Raw genomic sequence first — 21,552 nt, forward strand, 5'->3', positions numbered from 1 at the left:
TTGTAAATAGCACTGCTTTGTTTTTTGCTACTTTCTAGTATTTTGCTTTGAAAAAACTTCACGTATAGATTACATGCGTTTTTACAGCGTTTCCGACACGGACACAGACTAAAAATGCATTTGCGGATTTTCTGCAATTTTATGAGGAAAGTCTGCATATATATTTCAGAATACCTGCAAGAGACAATGACATGTTGTGGGTTTGAAACACGCATCGCAGGTCAGTTTATGCTGAGTGAAAAAAAGCACTGTGGGCATAATATTTCTGTAAATTCTATCCACTCTTCTAGAATAGTGATGAGCGAATATACTTGTTACTCGAGATTTGTCGAGCATGCTCGGGTGTCCTCCGAGTATTTTTTAGTGCTCGGAGTTTTAGTTTTTCTTGTCGCAAGCTGAATGATTTACATCTGTTAGCCAGCTTAAGTACATGTGGGGATTCCCCAGCAACCAGGCAACCCCCACATGTACTTATGCTGGCTAACAGTACAGATGTAAATCATTCAGCTGCGGCAAGAAAAACTAAAACTCCGAGCACTAAAAAATACTCGGAGGACACCCGAGCATGCTCAAGAAATCTCGAATAACGAGTATATTCGCTCATCACTACACTGTGTGCAGAATTATTAGGCAAGTTGCATTTTAGAGGATATTTTTTTTTATTTATCAACAACTATGTTCTCAATCAACCCAAAAGACTCATAAATAACAAAGCTTAATATTTTTGGAAGTTGGAGTGGTTTTTTTTTAGATTTGGCTATCTTAGGAGGATATCTGTTTGTGCAGGTAACTTTTACTGTGCAGAATTATTAGGAAACTTAATAAAAACCCAATATATTTCCATCTCACATGTTTATTTTCACCAGGTAAACCAATATAACTGCATAAAATTTAGAAATAAACATTTCTGACATGCAAAAACAAAATCCCCCAAAATTAGTGACTAATATAGCCACCTTTCTTTATGATGACACTCAACAGCCTTCCATCCATAGATTCTGTCAGTTGCTTGATCTGTTTATGATCAACATTGCATACAGCAGCCACCACAGCCTCCCAGACACTGTTCCGAGAGGTGTTTTGTTTTCCCTCCCTGTAGATCTCACATGTTATGAGGAACCACAGGTTCTCTATGGGGTTCAGATCAGGTGAACAAGGGGGCCATGTCATTATTTTTTCTTTTTTGAGACCTTTACTGGCCAGCCACACTGTGGAGTAGTTGGAGGCATGCGATGGAGCATTGTCCTGCATGAAAATCATGTTTTTCTTGAACGATACTGACTTCTTCCTGTACCACTACTTGAAGAAGTTGTCTTCCAGAAACTGGCAGTAGGTCTGGGAGTTGAGCTTCACTCCATCCACAACCAGAAAAGGTCCCACAAGTTCATCTTTGATGATACCAGCCCATACCAGTACCCCACCTACACCTTGCTGGATCTGAGTTGGAGTGGAGCTCTCTGCCCTTTACTGATCCAGCCTCTGGCACATCCATCTGGCCCATCAAGAGTCACTCATTTCATCAGTCCATAAAACCTTTGAAAAGTCAGTCTTAAGATATTTCTTGGCCCAGTCTTGACATTTTATCTTATGTTTCTTGTTCAAAGGTGGTATTTTTCAGCCTTCCTTACTTTGGCCATGTCCCTGAGTATCGCACACTATGTGCTTTTTGTTACTCCAGTAACGTTGTAGATCTGAAATATGGCAAAACTGGTGGCAAATGGCATCTTGGCAGCTTCACACTTAATTTTCCTCAAATCATGAGCATTTATTTTGCGCCTTTTTTGCCCAACACGCTTCTTGCGACTCTGTTTGCTATTTGCCATGAAACGCTTGATTGTTCGGTGATCATGCTTCAAAATTTGGCAATTTCAACACTGCTGCATCCCACTGCAAGACATCTCACAATTTTGGACTTTTCAGAGCCCGTCAAATCTCTCTTCTGACCCATTTTGCCAAAGGAAAGGAAGTTGCCTAATAATTAAGCACACCTTATATAGGGTTTTGATGTTAGTGTATAGTAAAAGGTTGCCGCGCTGAACGGCACTCACAGAATGTAGTGTAATCTTGTACACAGAATGGCCACTTGCACGCCGGTGTCCTCGTCCGTAGTCCAGTGGTATTTATAATGGGAGCGTCCTCCCTAGAGTTGCAATCTCCCCGAAGAAACCCGCCACCGTGGGTCAGCGTTGGCCACGGCCGATGGCGCCGCTGACGGCATAGCGAGGTGAGTGGGGGGCGTGGTGGAATGGTGACGTCACCTGTCCATTGGAGACGGACGTGTGTAGGGGCCAATCCCGACACGTTTCGAGGCAACGTCCCTCTTTCTCAAGGTATGGCGCCTGCACTGCCGATGTTCTTATATATCCACCCATGCTCCTGCAGCCCCGTGATTTAACAGTGGGCGCACATTTCGCTGGTCAAGAAATAATTGACCTGGTCCAATGCGGACCCCCAGCTGTTACTATCAAATACTGAACCGTGGGCACATCTGGCGCTAGTGATTGTACCTTATATATACCTACAGATAATGTGCTAAAATATAGTAGTCCCTCCCCCTGGTTAAAATTGCAAACTTTATTTCAATAAAAATAAAAATGATAAAATGATAAAAGTACATGGTAATATAAAATTGAGATTATTTTAATCAGACTCATCCTAAACTGCACATATACACTCACCGGCCACTTTATTAGGTACACCTGTCCAACTTCTTGTTAACACTTAATTTCTAATCAGCCAATCACATGGCGGCAACTCAGTGCATTTAGGCATGTAGACATGGTCAAGACAATCTCCTGCAGTTCAAACCAAGCATCAGTATGGGGAAGAAAGGTGATTTGAGTGCCTTTGAACGTGGCATGGTTGTTGGTGCCAGAAGGGCTGGTCTGAGTATTTCAGAAACTGCTGATCTACTGGGATTTTCACGCACAACCATCTCTAGGGTTTACAGAGAATGGTCCGAAAAAGAAAAAAAATCCAGTGAGCGGCAGTTCTGTGGGCGGAAATGCCTTGTTGATGCCAGAGGTCAGAGGAGAATGGGCAGACTGGTTCGAGCTGATAGAAAGGCAACAGTGACTCAAATCGCCACCCGTTACAACCAAGGTAGGCCTAAGAGCATCTCTGAACGCACAGTGCGTCGAACTTTGAGGCAGATGGGCTACAGCAGCAGAAGACCACACAGGGTACCACTCCTTTCAGCTAAGAACAGGAAACTGAGGCTACAATTTGTACAAGCTCATCGAAATTGGACAGTAGAAGATTGGAAAAACGTTGCTTGGTCTGATGAGTCTCGATTTCTGCTGCGACATTCGGATGGTAGGGTCAGAATTTGGCGTAAACATGAAAGCATGGATCCATCCTGCCTTGTATGGAGCATCTTTGGGATGTGCAGCCGACAAATCTGCGGCAACTGTGTGATGCCATCATGTCAATATGGACCAAAATCTCTGAGGAATGCTTCCAGCACCTTGTTGAATCTATGCCACGAAGAATTGAGGCAGTTCTGAAGGCAAAAGGGGGTCCAACCCGTTACTAGCATGGTGTACCTAATAAAGTGGCCGGTGAGTGTATATAAACATGTGCAGACTCAAAGTGAGCATATCAAACGATACATAAATGCAAATGGTGCCATGAAGCCATTGCCAGGTTCCTGGCAATATTTAATATAAAAACTTCATAATAATCTACACAAAATTGCGAGATCAATAAAAAATTATCCGTCATTTTAAAACTTACTCTAATAAAACCCAGTGTATTAAAATATGTATCAAAAGGGGACAGAAAAAAAGCATATGTCAATACCATAAAAACATTACAGGGCATACAGTTCAATCTCTTGATTGAGTCCTTTAGGGGCTAAGGTGTCTAATGTAAAAATCCATTTGGATTCGATCCGGGACATACTTTTAATAAAGTCCCCTCCTCTCAGGTTTTTTGGTACTGTTTGAATACCACAAAACGAAAAACCCCCAATTGAATGCTAATGTTTTTCTACAAAATGTCGCGACAGGGGATGTAATAAAGATCCTTTCGAAATGCTATCCAGGTGCTCCTTAATCCTGTCTCTGAGTCGTCTTTTTGTGCGACCTACGTACATTTTCTCACAGGGACATCTTATTACATATATAACTCCCCTATAATGACACGAGATCGTTTCCCTGAGGGCAAATTCCCTAGTTTTCTCCATATTCTAAAATGATTTCTGCACTATTGTTGGACGGTTTATGCATAGGCAGCACGGACACCTCCCACAATATGAAAAACTACCACCTCCGGAGTTCAAATTCTTTTTGCTTTTAGGGATTCTACTGGTACCAAACCCCATTTTTGTGGTAGGTGCCAGGATGTTTCCAATATTCTTCACTTTACGGTAAACGAATCTTGGTTTTGTTGATAAAAGTTCACCCACCACCTTATCTTTCTGTAAAATTGGCCAATATTTATTAATGATTTTTCGAAAATCTACCATGGTTATCGTGATATTGAGTGATCAGAGGGATCCTCCCAATTTCTTGTGCCAAAGAAATCATTCCTTGGTGTTCCTTGGTTCCATGGATTAGGTGGGGCCTAGGGATACTCTTAGCCTCCTGGTTCACTTTCTCCAGAGAGGGGAGGTCATATTCTCTTTCCAAAAATTGCTTCTGTAAGATACTCGACTCAATATCAAAATCTGTATCTCTCGTGCAATTGCGCCTGATGCGTATAAACTGGCTCTTAGGGATATTTCGGAGCCAGGCTGGAAGGTGACAACTGTCCATCTGTATATAACTATTACAGTCTACTTCTTTGTGATAACATTTTGTGAATAGGACATCATTTTCAACGAAGATATTCAGGTCCAAAAAATTTATCTCCGTTTCACTGAAGGTCCCAGAAAATTCTAAACCATATATGTTTTTGTTGAGACCTCCCACGAATTCTTCCAGCAACTGCCGGGACCCTTCCCAGATAAAGAGGACGTCGTCAATATAATGACGCCACATGATCAAACCTTTCCATAACGACCCGTCTTGAAAGATATAAGGCTCCTCCCACATTCCAACATACAAATTGGCATAACTTGGGGCAAATTTTGTCCCCATGGCTGTTCCCCATGTTTGTAAATAAAATTGATTATTATATACAAAATAGTTATGTTGGAGGATGAACTGCGTACTTTCCAGAATGAATGCCAATTGTGTTGGATTGTACAACTGAGATTTAGTCAAAAAATATTCCGCGGATTCACATCCTTTCACTTGATCTATCACAGTATAAAGAGACTTGATGTCCAAGGTACCCAATATATATTGATCGGACCACTTGATTTTCTCTAAGGCCCTGATAGTGTCTTGGGTATCCTTCAAATAAGCAGGGAGAGATGGAACACACTTCTGTAACTGTGTGTCCGATCAAGTGGTCCGATCAATATATATTGGGTACCTTGGACATCAAGTCTCTTTATACCGTGATAGATCAAGTGAAAGGATGTGAATCCGCGGAATATTTTTTGACTAAATCTCAGTTGTACAATCCAACACAATTGGCATTCATTCTGGAAAGTATGCAGTTCATCCTCCAACATAACTATTTTGTATATAATAATCAATTTTATTTACAAACATGGGGAACAGCCATGGGGACAAAATTTGCCCCAAGTTATGCCAATTTGTATGTTGGAAAGTGGGAGGAGTCTTATATCTTTCAAGATGGGTCTTACGGAAAGGTTTGATCATGTGGCGTCGTTATATTGACGACGTCCTATTTATCTGGGAAGGGTCCCGGCAGTTGCTGGAAGAATTCGTGGGAGGTCTCAACAAAAACATATATGGTTTAGAATTTTCTGGGGCCTTCAGTGAAACGGAGATAAATTTTTTGGACCTCAATATCTTCGTTGAAAATGATGTCCTATACACAAAATGTTATCATAAAGAAGTAGACTGTAATAGTTATATACAGATGGACAGTTGTCACCTTCCGGCCTGGCTCCAAAATATCCCTAAGAGCCAGTTTATATGCATCAGGCGCAATTGCACGAGAGATACAGATTTTGATATTGAGTCGAGTATCTTACAGAAGCAATTTTTGGAAAGAGGATATGACCTCCCCTCTCTGGAGCAAGTGAACCAGGAGGCAAAAAGTATCCCTAGGCCCCACCTAATCCATGGAACCAAGGAACACCAAGGAATGATTTCTTTGGCACAAGAAATTGGGAGGATCCCTCTGATCACTCAATATCACGATAACCATGGTAGATTTTCGAAAATCATTAATAAATATTGGCCAATTTTACAGAAAGATAAGGTGGTGGGTGAACTTTTATCAACAAAACCAAGATTCGTTTACCATAAAGTGAAGAATATTGGAAACATCCTGGCACCTACCACAAAAATGAGGTTTGGTACCAGTAGAATCCCTAAAAGCAAAAAGAATTTGAACTCCGGAGGTGGTAGTTTTTCATATTGTGGGAGGGGTCCGTGCTGCCTATGCATAAACCGTCCATCAATAGTGCAGTAATCATTTTGGAATATGGACAAAACTAGGGAATTTGCCCTCAGGGAAACGATCTCGTGTCATTCTAGGGGAGTTATATATGTAATAAGATGTCCCTGTGAGAAAATGTACGTAGGTCGCACAAAAAGACAACTCAGAGACAGGATTAAGGAGCACCTGGATAGCATTTCGAAAGGATCTTTATCACATCCCCTGTCGCAACATTTTGTAGAAAAACATGAGCGTTCAATTGGGGGTTTTTCATTTTGTGGTATTCAAACAGTACCAAAAAACCCGAGAGGAGGGGACTTTATTAAAAGTATGTCCCGGATCGAATCCAAATGGATTTTTACATTAGACACCTTAGCCCCTAAAGGACTCAATCAAGAGATTGAACTGTATGCCCTGTAATGTTTTTATGATATTGACACATGCTTTTTTTCTGTCCCCTTTTGATACATATTTTAATACACTGGGTTTTATTAGAGTAAGTTTTAAAATGACGGAGAATTTTTTATTGGTCTCGCAATTTTGTGTAGATTATTATGAAGTTTTTATATTAAATATTGCCAGGAACCTGGCAATGGCTTCATGGCACCATTTGCATTTATGTATCATTTGATATGCTCACTTTGAGTCTGCACATCTATATATATAATTGTCTAAGGGTTTTTCCGTCTGTCTGTCTGTCTGTCTGTCTGTCTTTCTGTCTGTCTGTCCTGGAAATCCCGCCTCTCTGATTGGTCGAGGCCGCCAGGCCTTCGACCAATCAGAGACGGGCACAGCATGGCGACGATGATGTCATAATGGAAATCCCACGTCTCTGATTGGTCGAGGCCGTCAGGCCTCGACCAATCAGCGACGGGCACAGTATCGACGTAGATGTCATAATGGTTGCCATGGCGACGATGATGTCATAAAGGTTGCCTCGACCAATCAGCGACGGGCACAGTCTGCCGCGAATTCTGGAATCATCATTGTCCATATACTACGGGGACATGCATATTCTAGAATACCCGATGCGTTAGAATCGGGCCACATTTATATATATGTGCAGTTTAGGATGAGTCTGATTAAAATATTCTCAATTTTATATTACCATGTACTTTTATCATTTTATCATTTTTATTTTTATTGAAATAAAGTTTGCAATTTTAACCAGGTGGAGGGACTACTATATTTTAGCACATTATCTGTAGGTATATATAAGGTACAATCACTAGTGCCAGATGTGCCCACGGTTCAGTATTTGATAGTAACAGCTGGGGGTCCGCATTGGACCAGGTCAATTATTTCTTGACCAGCGAAATGTGAGCCCACTGGTAAATCACGGGGCTGCAGGAGCGTGGGTGGATATATAACAACAGCGGCAGTGCAGGCGCCATACCTTGAGAAAGAGGGACGTTGCCCTCGAAACGCGTCGGTATTGGCCCCTACACACGTCCGTCTCCAACGGACAGGTGACGTCACCATTCCACCACGCCCCCCGCTCACCTCGCTACGCCGTCAGCGGCGCTATCGGCCGTGGCCAACGCTGACCCACAGCGGCGGGTTTCTTCGGGGAGATTGCAACTCTAGGGAGGACGCTCCCATTATAAATACCACTGGACTACGGACGAGGACACCGGCGTGCAAGTGGCCATTCTGTGTACAAGATTACACTACATTCTGTGAGTGCCGTTCAGCGCGGCAACCTTTTACTATACACTTTATTTGTTGACAGTTATACACACACTGGTTGGTTTGCCTGCTGCTGTTCTTTCAGGCACACGTGTTCAGCGCCATTGTGATTTATAGTATACAATTTTGGGGGTTTTGATGTTATTAGACAACACCCCTCCTCATTACAGAGATGCACATCACCTGATTTACTTAACTGGTAGTTGGCTCTCAATACTGAACAGCTTGGAGTAGGACAGCATGTATAAATAGTATCATGTGATCAAAATACAACTTGCCTAATAATTCTGCACACAGTGTATTCTAGACCTAAAAGTTGCAGCGTTTTTGACAAAGCAAAAATATGCAACATTAAAAGCTCACCAAAAACCCATCATGGACACACAGCGTTACATTGAATAAAAAACTTGCAATAAGTGATTAATAATAATTTATTTTTGCCAAATGAGAACAAAGACCCATTTTCAAGTTACTTCTTGTAATGGTATTTTTAAAGGTCAATCCATGGGAAAGACTGCAAAGAAAATTCCACACAAAAATGTACATTACTGTCTTATCAGAAGGAAAACAGGATTTAATAAAAGACACAAAAGATCAGAAGTCCAGGATATGCAGCTACATCAAATTTAGCTACAAAGGCGTCTACAGGTTAAGATACAGACTTGGTATAGATTCTAAGTTTACGACTGCCATAAGCCGAACAAGCATGTGAAAATCTAAAAGCATATTTTTATTATGCTTGCCTTATAGATTACATTGCAAAGTTAGCAATATTTTTAAAACAAGCAAATAAGAAGAAAAGGTTATAATTTTTTCTAATAATGACAAAGACATTGGAAAATGGATGACTGGAAAAGAGTATCCTGAATCTTGAGTAGGAGATAGTTGAATGAAAGAGGAATCATAAAAGATTAGGGGCTGATCATCCGAGTGCAGTCCAATATACGCCGAGACAGGCAATGGAGAAGATGGAGAGAATAATCTCTCATTCTTCTCCTCACCTGTAAGCTGATTCTCCTATGTAGGGTAATTGGATAACATTAGCATGAAACTTTGTTCCTGCAAGCAGTAGAGAGTGAGAAAATTGTCATTAGCATATCACATCTGATGATCGTGATTTATATGGACATGTAGTCTGTGTAAAAACAAGGACATGTGAGCATCTCCATAGGTTATAAAGGGTATGTGTGGTTTCAGTGAAAAAAATGGATGCCAAACGTACCAGAAACACTGATTTGTGAAGGCCTTACAATTCCAGCAAAGAGGATGGGATGGATGTACAGAAATCTACAAGCCTTATGTAAATTAGGCAACTTGTGTTTTTTCATTGCATTTTTGAGTGTTTTCTAGATGTGTTTTTATTGCATGTTTGACACTGTTTTTTGTCTCATTTATGACCTGTTTTAAACAAAGCTGTTTTGTTTTTAACACTTGCTGGTATTTGGCTTTGACAAGACTTTATTAATAAGAGTCATGTGCGGATTACATGCATTTTTTATGGGTTTCTGTGATGGAAATGCATTAAAAATGCATGTGCATTTTTTACCTGCAGATTTTCCAAATCTTATGCAAGTCTATGAGGAAAATCTGCACATAAAACCCAGCTGCAAGAAAGAATTACATTTTGTGGATTTAAAAGAGGCACTGCAGGTCAATTAACACAAAGTAAAAAAAGTGGGAAAGTGGGCAGAAGATTTCTATAAATCCCATCTACTTTGCTGAAACTGCAAGGCTACATTCCCATGATGAGCTCACTGTGGAAACGTAGCCTAATGAAAGTCAGACAGCACCCTGATAGAAATCAGATGATGTCAGTTTGATGATAGTTTTTCACTGGAGTGAATATGGTTGACAAATCAGATTAAAGTATGTCAAATTTACTTTTTTATGTGGATCATCGGTCATTATTTCCTTCCTGTAAGACTGGTTTCACACGTCAGTGCCTCTGGTATGTGTAGTGACAGTTTCATGTACCGGAGACACTGACACAGGTAGACCCATTCAAATGAATGGGTCTATGAAGATGTTTTGACTGACCATGTGTCCGTGTGCAAGACACGCAGACATGTCCTTTTTACACGGACACAAAGCCCGCCAAATGTCTAGCACACCTGCACACGGAGAAAGTGTACACTGTCCTCCGTGCACACGGATGGCAGCGGGGGAAGCAGCACTACTGTAAGCTGTCATTCCCCTGTGTGTGGTGCTGAATGCGGCTTTCATCCATTGTCCCCTGCTGTGCTGGCAGCAGCACGAGCAGGGGAGAATGAATGAAAATAAAACACAAAGTGGGGTCCCCCCTATATTTTAAAACCAACCCGGCAAAACTCGCAGGTGCGGGCTGCTACTCTCAGGATGGTAAGGGGCCGTGGATATGGCCCCCCTGTCTAAAAACAGCAGCCCACAGCTGCCCAGGAAATGGGCATCTATTAAATGTGCCAATTCTGGAGCTTTGTCTGGTTCTTCCCACTTGCCCTGTAGGGGCGGCATGTGGGGTAATGAAGGGTTAATGTCACCTTCCTATTGTAAGGTGACATTAAGCCGGCTTACTAATGGAGAGGTGTCAATAAGACACCTCTCCATTACTAATCCTATAGTTGTTAAAGGTTTAATCAAACACCACAAAGTAAGAAAAAAGTATTTTAATGAAATAAAACAATATATACATTTTTTTCATCTTTATTAGTCTGCCTTTCCAAGCGAAGCCCTCGATCTCCTGGAAAAAGCATCAAAATAATAAACCAACATTATACCATACCTGTCCACCATACAGTCAGTCCCATGCAGTAATCCACATCTAAGGGAATGTACAGTTTACAACCGGGAGTGCTGCTAATGCAACAGTTCCCGGCTGTAAACTACTGTGGAATGAATGAAATGCTGGGAGCGGAGCTTCAGTGACTAGCGGTCATGTCACTGAAGCTGCGCTCCCTGGCAACCTGAACTAAAATGAACACTTCAGCATGGGAAAATCAGCTGGCATTTCAATTCAGGCCGACAGGTAGAGCAGCTTTGATGATGTCACCGCCAGTCACTGAAGCTCTGCTCCCAGCATTTCATTCATTCAACAGTAGTTTACAGCTGGGAGCGGTCACATTAGCAGCGCTCCCAGTTGTAAACTGTACATTCCCCTAGATATGGATTACTGCATGGGACTGGTATATTGTTGGTTTATTATTTAGACATTTTTTCCAGGAGACCGAGGGCTTCGCTTGGAATGGCAGACTAACAGATTGAAAAATGTGTATATTGTTTTATTTCATTAAAAGACTAACAGATGCACATTTTCTGGGCAGCTGCGAGCTGCTGTTTTTAGGCAGGGCCCCTTACCAGAATGAGAATAGCAGTCCGCACCTGTTTGTTGTGCTAGGTTGGTTTTAAAATATAGGGGGACCCCATGTCGTTTTTTTTCATTCATTTTCCCCTGCTCGCTGGCCGAGCAGGGAAGAACGGATGACAGCCGTGTTCAGCACCACACGCAGGGGAACAGTGCTTGCTGTATCACTGCTTCCCGGCAGCCATCCGTGTGGTTCTGATGCGCACACGATTGCCACACGTGTACCACATGGATGTATCAAACGAACACACGGTACCAGAAACATCAGGACGTGTGAAACCAACTTAAATGGATGCAACTTTACATCCTGATTGCAAGTAGTTTACCGCAACTACATTTCAGCTATAACACAGGCACAATAGTTGTGCCCCATGCCATCTGGTTTAGGAGCAGACTGTAATATACAGTGCATCCAAAGGATTGCAGGTTAATGTCACCTTGTAAGACTAGAATGCATTGTGAAAGACTTTTTAAAATATTAAAAAATGTAAAAAGATAATAATTCCAAGTATGATAAAAAATGGTTTTGTTTCATAAAACACACACACACACACACACACACACTTGGTATTGCAGCATTTGTAAGTACCCATACTATAAAACTACTGTATATAATAGAGTATCACACATGGTGAAATTCATAAAAAAATTCTAAAAAAAAATCAATGTCATAATTTTTATTTTTGTCGATGCGCCGAACATTACCGAACATAATTATAGTCAATGGGAGGCAAAAAAGCATGTACAACACCTTAGAATGGCCCCAAAAGCTGCCTAAACATATCAAATGATGGACAGACACCAGGAAAGTGGCCAGTAGAAATAGTAGAATAGGGAACAGGTCTTTCACTATACTCAATCCAGCAGATGGACACCCAACCAGGAGTGTTCACGTTTCCATAAATTATTGGCAGACACCAAAGTGGCAAGAATTTCACCACAGTAGAAATAATATAATAGGGACCGACAGGTCTCTCACTACACCCATTACAGCAGATGGACACCCTACAAGGAGTGTTCACATTTAAAGAAATGAGGACCTTCTACAACAGAAATGGCATCAATTTCACAAAAGTAGAACTAGTAGAATAGGGACCAACAGGACTTTCTCTACACCCAATCCAGCAGATGAACACCCTACAAGGTGTGTTCACATTTAAAGACATGAGGGCCTTACACCACAGAAGTGGCATACATTTCACCACAGTAGAAATAGTCTAATAGGGACCAACATGCCTTTCTCTACACCTAATCCAGCAGATGGACACTCAACAAGGAGTGTTTGCATTTCCATAAATTATTGGCAGATACCACCAAAGTGGCATCAAATTCAACACAGTAGAAATAGTGTAATATGGACTACCAGGTCTTTCACTTCAGCTAATCCAGCAGATGGACACCCAACTTCGAGTATTCACATGTTAAAAAATGAGAGCCTGACACCACCAAATTGGAATAACTTTCACGAGAATAGAAATAATATAATTGTGACCGACACGACTTCCACTACAGCTAGCTCAGCAGATGTAGACCAACCATGACTGTTCACATTTCCACAAATTTGTGTTAACATCAGCAGCAGCCACAGAAGCGACACTAAAGATATCACAGACTGCAGTTACATGACATTAATACATCTCAATAAAAATGCATTATCACCTAGTCTGTACATTCTGCATTTAAGGTGCAAAATTCCTTTGAGATCTATAACTTGTTCATCTTAATGAAAGTTAGGCGGTCAACACTTTCAGAGGACAACTGTATGCACTTATCCGTCAGGTCACCACCAGCAGTGCTGAAGACATGTTCTGAGAGAACACTGGCTGCCAGGCATAATAAAACCTCCAAGGCATGTGAGGTGATCTCAGGCCACTACTCCATTTTGGAAGACCAAAATGTGAAAGGGTCCAAACCCTCCCGGATGGTATTGATCTTTAGTTCTAGATACTCTTGCACCATCCTCTCCATTCGTTCATCACGTGTAAGACTTGGACTCTGGTGCATGAGTTGGTCTAAAAAAGTGTCAAAGGACTCACAGAAATTGGTTCTTCCACTTCCACCACTGTGGCTGCTGCTACTGGGAATGTTTTGGCATTGACGAATTGATGGGCCGGAGGTTGGAAGTCTACAGCTGCAATGCGAAATGTGTACTTCACTGCTGTCTTGGGGAAAAGCTGTTTTAAGGTTGTATAAAAGCGTGTTTCGATAATCCAGCATTTGGGGGTCCCTTTCTAGGATGGGAAGCATCTGGCAAAATTTGGTTTTATAATGTAGGTCTAATAAAATGCAACCCAGTAGTCGGCATTATTCCTAATCATTACAGGGCAGCACGGTGGCTCAGTGATTAGCACTGCAGCCTTGCAGCACTGGAGTCCTGGGTTCAAATCCCATCAAGGACAACATCGGTAAGGAGTTTGTATGTTCTCCCCGTGCTTGTATGAGTTTCCTCTGAGTACTCTTGTTTCCTCCCACATTCCAAAGACATACTAATAGGGAATTTAGATTGTGAGCCCCATCAGGGACAGCAATGATAATGTGTGCAAACTGTAAAGCGCTGCTGAATATGGTAGTGCTATATAAAAATAAAGATTATTATAACTATATGGGGATCATGTTGCAGATAGTGCAGCAAGAAGGCACTCATGTGTCGGGCTCTACCATGAGGTCCGAGCCCATGCTGTGTTGGTGGCTGGGTAACAATGATGCTCGTTTCCTCAGTCCTCTCCCACCAATCCCGAACAACAGAGAGGGGAGGATTATCCTCTTCATCCGACAGTTGCTAGCTCAACAACTCTTCCTCCTCCATTTGTTCCTCTGATTTTGCACCTTCGATAACAGTTTGTCTGTTATCAACACCAGCCCCCCTCGATCGCAGTACTCCACCCTCCCTTGGCACTCACTTGTGGGACAACAGTCTTGAACTTCGAGACAACGTTATCTCTTCCGCAGTCACCTCTCCTTCCTCCTCTTCTTCTGGGACCACCATCTCCTCCCACAGGCTATTTAAAGTCTGTTCAAACATATAAATGACTGGAATAGTGATGCTGATGATGGTGTCTTCAGCACTAACCATCTTAGTAGCCATTTAAAAACTGTGCAGAAGGGTGCAGAGGTCCTTAATCTGTGCAGGCTCTGTAAACGTGATATGTGCCACCTCTGTACTGCATTAGCCCAGGCCATGTGATATGACATAGTCCATCACAGCTCATTGCTGCTGCCACAGTCGCTGCAACATGTGCAGAGTGGAATTCAACCATGTTGGCAGATTGCATATCAACCTGTTAACTGGCATGGACAAAGACCTTTGTATCGATGCAAGTCGATGAGCAGAATGGTGCAAATGGTGGAAATGAGGACACAGCTTGCATGCTTTCTGGAGCAGGTCACCCAGGCCAGAATAGTGGCTGAGAAAATGCCATGCAAGGCATGTGTGCGAGCTTGCCTCGTCATAGGGCTGCCACAAGGTTTGCACCATTATTGGACATGGCCTTCACTTGATGCAGATTCAAGAGAGACAGCCATTGATAAAATTCAGCCTGGAGAGCTGTCCACAAATCTTCAGCTGTATGACTGCAATCTCCAAGGCATATCAATTTTAAGACTGCCTGATTTTGTTGAGCCTTGGCTGCACAGAATGGATGTGGTGGCAGGTCATTATGCACTATTGGAATGCGTGTCTCATGAAGGCAGAGGTTGAGGGCGCAGGTGGAAGCCCTAGAGGAGATAGAGGAGGCAGAAGCAGTGGAGAAAGTGTTAAATGTAGTGGTTTGCCTGCAAGCAAAGGGATTCCAAGACTTGTGGAGCAGCGTCTGTCCCCACAGCCACCAGAGTCTCCCAGTGCCCAGTCAGTGAGATGTAAAGCCCTTGGTCATGTTTACTTGTCCAAGTGTCTGTGGTCAAGGAACGGGTGATGCTGTCCTCTTCCTGCTGGTGTAGCGCAAGCATAGCTTTCTTTGAAAAATAAAGGTGACTGGGTAATTGGTACTGGGGGACTGCAGCGGCCATCAGCTTTCAGAAACCATCAGTATCCACCATGTGGAAAAGCAGCATTTCTGTGGCCAACAAATTGGAGATGGCTTAGTTCAACCTGATAACTTTGTCATGAGTAGGAGAAAGCAATCTTTTCCGCGACAACAACTGCGGAACCGTGGGCTGGCTGCAGTGCTGTGAGAGGGTGGAGTACGGTGAACAGGACAAACTGCTGGACTCAGAGAGGTGCAGGCAGAGATGGTACTGTGGATTGAGATACTTGTGGTGTGATTGTTCTCTGAGATTGGACAAAAACAGCAGGAATGTCAGCTTCCGTTACAGCTGAAGGCGGCCTATCAGTCAGCATCACTTGATCGGGTAAAGAACCCGAGGTTCTACGGTCAAAGACTTGCGCCTCAATAGTTGGCATAGTAACAGAGGAGGAGGAAGACGCAGCAGATGCAATTGATGGGGTGGCTGATGGTGGATGTTGTCCGCTGGTCCGCATTTTTGTGCAATGGGATTCCCACACTAAAGGATGTTGATTGTGCATGTGAAGGTTCATACATGTAGTTAAATTATTGCATTTTTTACCTCGAGGTTTTTTTTGCAAATTTGGCAGATTAATGAGTTGACTCATTATTTGCATTGTCAAAAAAGGCCCAGGCTAGGCACCCCTTGCCACCCCTGCGAGCTGCAGACCCACTAATACTGCTGGTCAGAGGCACAGTTGTGGCTGAGGATGCATCACGTAGCATGGCTACACCACTATGAGTCTCTGACGGACATTGCAGCATAATCTCCTCCATTTCCTCCTCAGATGACCTACTCAGCTGTGTGCCTCTATGTTCACATCAACTGGGATCTAACACCTCATCATCATCCTCAGTGTTATTGCATTCCCGGCCATTAAAGTCACTCTCCTCCACTTCTTGCCCTAACATTTGGTGGCCTATATATCACTCATCTATAACACACTAGGTGCTTCAAACTATTTTTCAAGTCAGGTACTTTACTGTATGATGTTAAGAACAGAAGAATTTTTTGTGGCCTATGTATCAGGCCTCTATAACACACTAGATGCTACACACTATTTTTAAAGTTAGGTCCCTTAATGTATGACATTAATAACAGAAGATTTTGTGTGGCCAATGCATCAGGCCTCTATAACACACTAGATGCTACACATTCTTTTTAAAGCATGTCACAGAAAACAGATGATACGCAGTCTAGAGAATTATATAAGAATAGCAAAAACGTTATTTATCAAAAATATTAAAAGCTGACATCAGGTAGCTAGAGGAGACAAAGAGCACACAAGCAGATTAGTGCATATAACAACATTGACGGGAGGCATGAAGCAGGGGGTTACTAGAAATATATACAGAATCTAATATCAATAATTGATAGGCAGCCCAGAGACAGTGGATCCAAATAACTCAAATCATGGGAAAATACATATATCTACAGCCAATGGCAGTGGGTCCCCATCCACAATAAAGACCCAGACTAATAAACATTGTATAACAAAGAACGGTGGAACTAATGATGACACATGTCCGCAATACCGGCGCTATAATATTGAACCACAACACATGCAGCAAAGAGTGAAGATGTATAGCAGGACCAGAATTATACCCACCGCAATGTAGTCCGACCCGCCTGGAGCACGCCTCCACCCATGGGGACCCACTGCCATTGGCTGTAGATATATGTATTTTATGTATGTATATATTTCTAGTAACCCCCTGCTTCATGCCTCCCGTCAATGTTGTTATATGGCACTAATCTGCTTGTGTGCTCTTTGTCTCCTCTAGCTACCTGATGTCAGCTTTTAATATTTTTGATAAATAAAGTTTTTGCTATTCTTATATAATTCTCTAGACTGCATATCATCTGTTTTCTGTGACATGTGTTATATATGATGATAGGTCGTATTTTAGTCGTATCCATGGTGAGGTATTATTGATTGCTATATATACAGTGGGGCAAAAAAGTATTTAGTCATTCAGCAATAGTGCAAGTTCCACCACTTAAAAAGATGAGAGGCGTCTGTAATTTACATCATAGGTAGACCTCAACTATGGGAGACAAACTGAGAAAAAAAATCCAGAAAATCACATTGTCTGTTTTTTTATCATTTTATTTGCATATTATGGTGGAAAATAAGTGCCCTTGCTGATGGAAGGAGGTTTGCACTCAAAATCTCACGATACATGGCCCCATTCATTCTTTCATGTACCCGGATCAGTCGTCCTGGCCCCTTTGCAGAGAAACAGCCCCAAAGCATGATGTTTCCACCACCATGCTTTACAGTAGGTATGGTGTTTGATGGATGCAACTCAGTATTCTTTTTCCTCCAAACACGACAAGTTGTGTTTCTACCAAACAGTTCCAGTTTGGTTTCATCAGACCATAGGACATTCTCCCAAAACTCCTCTGGATCATCCAAATGCTCTCTAGCAAACTTCAGACGGGCCCGGACATGTACTGGCTTAAGCAGTGGGACACGTCTGGCACTGCAGGATCTGAGTCCATGGTGGCGTAGTGTGTTACTTATGGTAGGCCTTGTTACATTGGTCCCAGCTCTCTGCAGTTCATTCACTAGGTCCCCCCGCGTGGTTCTGGGATTTTTGCTCACCGTTCTTGTGATCATTCTAACCCCACGGGGTGGGATTTTGCGTGGAGCCCCAGATCGAGGGAGATTATCAGTGGTCTTGAATGTCTTCCATTTTCTAATTATTGCTCCCACTGTTGATTTCTTCACTCCAAGCTGGTTGGCTATTGCAGATTCAGTCTTCCCAGCCTGGTGCAGGGTTACAATTTTGTTTCTGGTGTCCTTTGACAGCTCTTTGGTCTTCACCATAGTGGAGTTTGGAGTCAGACTGTTTGAGGGTGTGCACAGGTGTCTTTTTATACTGATAACAAGTTTAAACAGGTGCCATTACTACAGGTAATGAGTGGAGGAAAGAGGAGACTCTTAAAGAAGAAGTTACAGGTCTGTGGGAGCCAGAAATCTTGATTGTTTATTTCTGACCAAATACTTATTTTCCACCATAATATCCAAATAAAATGATAAAAAAACAGACAATGGGATTTTCTGGATTTTTTTTGCTCAGTTTCTCTCCCATAGTTGAGGTCTACCTATGATGTAAATTACAGACGCCTCTCATCTTTTTAAGTGGTGGAACTTGCACTATTGCTGAATGACTAAATACTTTTTTGCCCCACTGTATACCATGCGTACTGATACTATAAGTGGTTACATTCTTTTTAAAGGTAGTGTCACGATCCAAATTTGGATTTGTGGCAGATCTGGTTTTCCTCCGTTTAAAACCTTTTTTCCTTTCTGGTCAACAAGGGTTAATGCAGTTTCCTCCCCCGGTGGCCGCTGGTGTTATTGCATTGCTGCTGGGTCAGCTGATGCTTGTGATGACCACTCCCTTCATCCTTTAAATAGTCACCTGGTTCATCAGCTGACTGTCGATGTTAGTTCATTCTAAAGCAACCAAGCTGGGAGAAGGAGCTTGCTGGGAACTGTTGTTCTACTGCTGTGTCCAGTCAATCTGGTGTATCTTCCTGCTGTGCGGTGTCTTGCAGCATTTAGCTAAGTGTTGTTTTCCTTTACCTTGTCTGTATTTCCTTACCCCGTGTTGTATTAGTGCAGCGGTGGGACCAGTGCTCTCATCTGCCAGTTCCCTACTTAGGGATAGGTGCAGGGCAAGTGAGGGACTAGGTATCCTGGTCGGCGACGGGTTGAAAGAACCCGTATAGGGACGGTAGCAAGATCAGGGCACATCTGCAGGCCAGTGCAGGAGGTGCCCATTCCCCCAGTCCCTACCGACAAGGCCCACCGTTGTAATTGATTTTTTATTGGTCACATGTGACGTGGAGTCACTTTATTCTAATATTGATCATAAACAAGGAATCGAGGCAGTTACTCATTTTTTAAATGTGAAGAGCTCCCTGGACAGGGGGCATGACTCATTTTTACTTGATCTCTTGTCATTCGTCCTTCATCATAACTATTTCCTCTTCGATAGGACTTACTATCTCCAGCGATCAGGCGTGGCGATGGGCGCGAAATGCGCACCAGCCTATGCTAACATCTTTTTAGGCTGGTGGGAAGAGAAATTTGTCTATCCCTTACCCTCTTTCGCTGCCCACGTCCACGCCTGGGTACGCTTTATAGATGATGTCTTCATTCTTTGGAGGGGTACGAAAGAGGAATGTGAGGAATTTATTGGGAATTTGAATTCTAATCCCTTTAATATTTTTCTCACCCATTCCTTGTCTACCAGCGAAACCACCTTTCTGGATCTGAAGATCTTTCCTCACGAGGGCCGTTTGGCGACTGATTTATTTCGAAAGCCAACAGCAACTAATGCACTCTTGGACTTCTCTAGCTTCCATCCCTGGCACACCAAGGTGGGTGTACCCACGGGACAGTTTTTGCGCGTTCGACGCAACTGCACCCGTGATCATGATTTCTCAATCCAGGCCCGGGATCTCTCGGACCGGTTTCGTGAGAGGGGTTACCCGAGACATATTATCTCCAAGGCCTATCAGAGGGCGAAGAGCCAGGACCAGAAGTCACTTCTTTCCTCAAAGGGACGGTGTCAGGAGACACAGACAAGATTTATCACGGACTTTAACGATAGTTGGAAACAGGTGGGTGACATCTTATCAAAACATTGGCAGATCTTGAGAACAGATACACAGACAAGCGAGGTCACAAGTGACAGACCCCTTATGACGGCAAGACGAGCGCCAAACTTAAGAGATCTCCTTACCAGGAGTCATTTTACAAGACCAACAGTTAGATTGCATAGGGGGATTGTCCTCAGAGGATCATTTCCCTGTGGGGATTGCAATGTTTGTCCTCATATGATCCCGACTCGGAATATCTTTCTCCACCCTACACGCAATAGTAGACATCCTCTGAAGGCATACATCAATTGCAAATCTAGAGACGTTATATATGCTTTAATTTGTCCTTGTAGGTTAGTGTATGTCGGACAGACATCACAAGAATTGAAGAAACGAGTCCAAAAACACATCTCAACTATACATCTAGCGGCCTCTGACTCGAGGAAAGGTAAGGTCCTCACCCCGGTGGCCGAACATTTTCTAACCCACCATAGGGGTTCCTCAGGTGGCCTCACAGTAGTGGGTCTACAGAAACTGACACCGAATGAGAGAGGTGGGGACAAACGCAAACTTCTTCTACAAATTGAGTCTAGATGGATCTTCCATTTACAATCTGTAACCCCCTTAGGTTTAAATGAGGAGCTACTCTTCACAGGGTTTTTGGGAAATTAAATGTTTTTATCCCAGCTATCCATCCTTATTTTTGGATCCCTCTGTTCATATCCGGAGAAAGCTCATTATTATCATTGTTGTTATGTGACCGTTTTTTGCATTTTTTTCCATTTATTTCATTTTTTTTTTTTTTTTACAATTTTTTTTTTTTTTTTTTTTTTTTTTCTTCTTTTTTACTTCATTTTATTTCTTTTCCAGATCTACCAGTGGATCCATTTTGTTGGTTCTTACCCATATCAGTGGTGGTTTGGATGCCTGCTCTTTTGCACATGTTCTGATTGGAATATGAATTTTTAGCTGTTCATATTTTATTATGACTTTAGACCATTACCCATATTTCTGGATCGCCTCATCTATACCCTTGAACAATTTATCAACATTATTGTCATCACGTGGTTCTTTACAGATCTATTATTGGATCTTTTTTGTTTGTTTTCACCCATATTAGTTGGGATTTGGATGTCTGCTCTCTGTACATGATCTGGTGGGAACATGGATTTCTTGCACCAAGTCCTTGGATCACCACCCAATAAAACGACCATGGCGCGTCCATGGTAAGGATCATGTGTGACGTTGTTTGGAAGAAGATTTGAGTACATCCGATTGTTAGATGGATAAAGGATCCTTTACTTCATCTTCTCATCTGGTCCTTTTGGAATCCTCAGTCCTTGACTCTATGGACTCGCACCAATGTACTTGGACATTCATCCAGTACACTTTTATTATTATTTATTTTCTGGTGTCGTTTGTATTATTACTTAGTTTGGTATATA

General features: G+C 42.4%; 2 protein-coding genes across 4 annotated transcripts in view; one reads left to right on the forward strand and one right to left on the reverse strand.

Moving 5' to 3' along the window:
- Positions 1-21,552, reverse strand: part of GPC6 (glypican 6) — a 1,709,607-nt gene that overhangs the window by 1,616,992 nt on the left and 71,063 nt on the right. The gene's annotated exons all lie outside the window — the stretch shown is intronic.
- Positions 19,425-21,434, forward strand: LOC143818374 (uncharacterized). 3 transcript variants are annotated; one of them, XR_013224496.1, is made up of 4 exons: positions 19,425-19,885; positions 19,958-20,128; positions 20,461-20,555; positions 20,978-21,434. XR_013224496.1 is itself a non-coding variant. In XM_077299710.1 (2 exons), exons 1-2 carry the CDS (start codon positions 19,532-19,534, stop codon positions 21,055-21,057), a joined length of 1,104 nt encoding a protein of 367 aa, XP_077155825.1. In that variant the 5' UTR covers positions 19,425-19,531; the 3' UTR covers positions 21,058-21,434. The 3 variants fall into 3 exon arrangements, 2 of the variants coding, with proteins under 2 accessions (XP_077155825.1, XP_077155824.1); XM_077299710.1 differs by having other exon boundaries at positions 19,425-20,555; XM_077299709.1 differs by lacking the exon at positions 20,978-21,434 and having other exon boundaries at positions 19,958-20,846.

This window comes from Ranitomeya variabilis, chromosome 3 (genome assembly GCF_051348905.1).
Source record: "Ranitomeya variabilis isolate aRanVar5 chromosome 3, aRanVar5.hap1, whole genome shotgun sequence".
Classification (NCBI taxonomy): Eukaryota; Metazoa; Chordata; class Amphibia; order Anura; family Dendrobatidae; genus Ranitomeya; species Ranitomeya variabilis.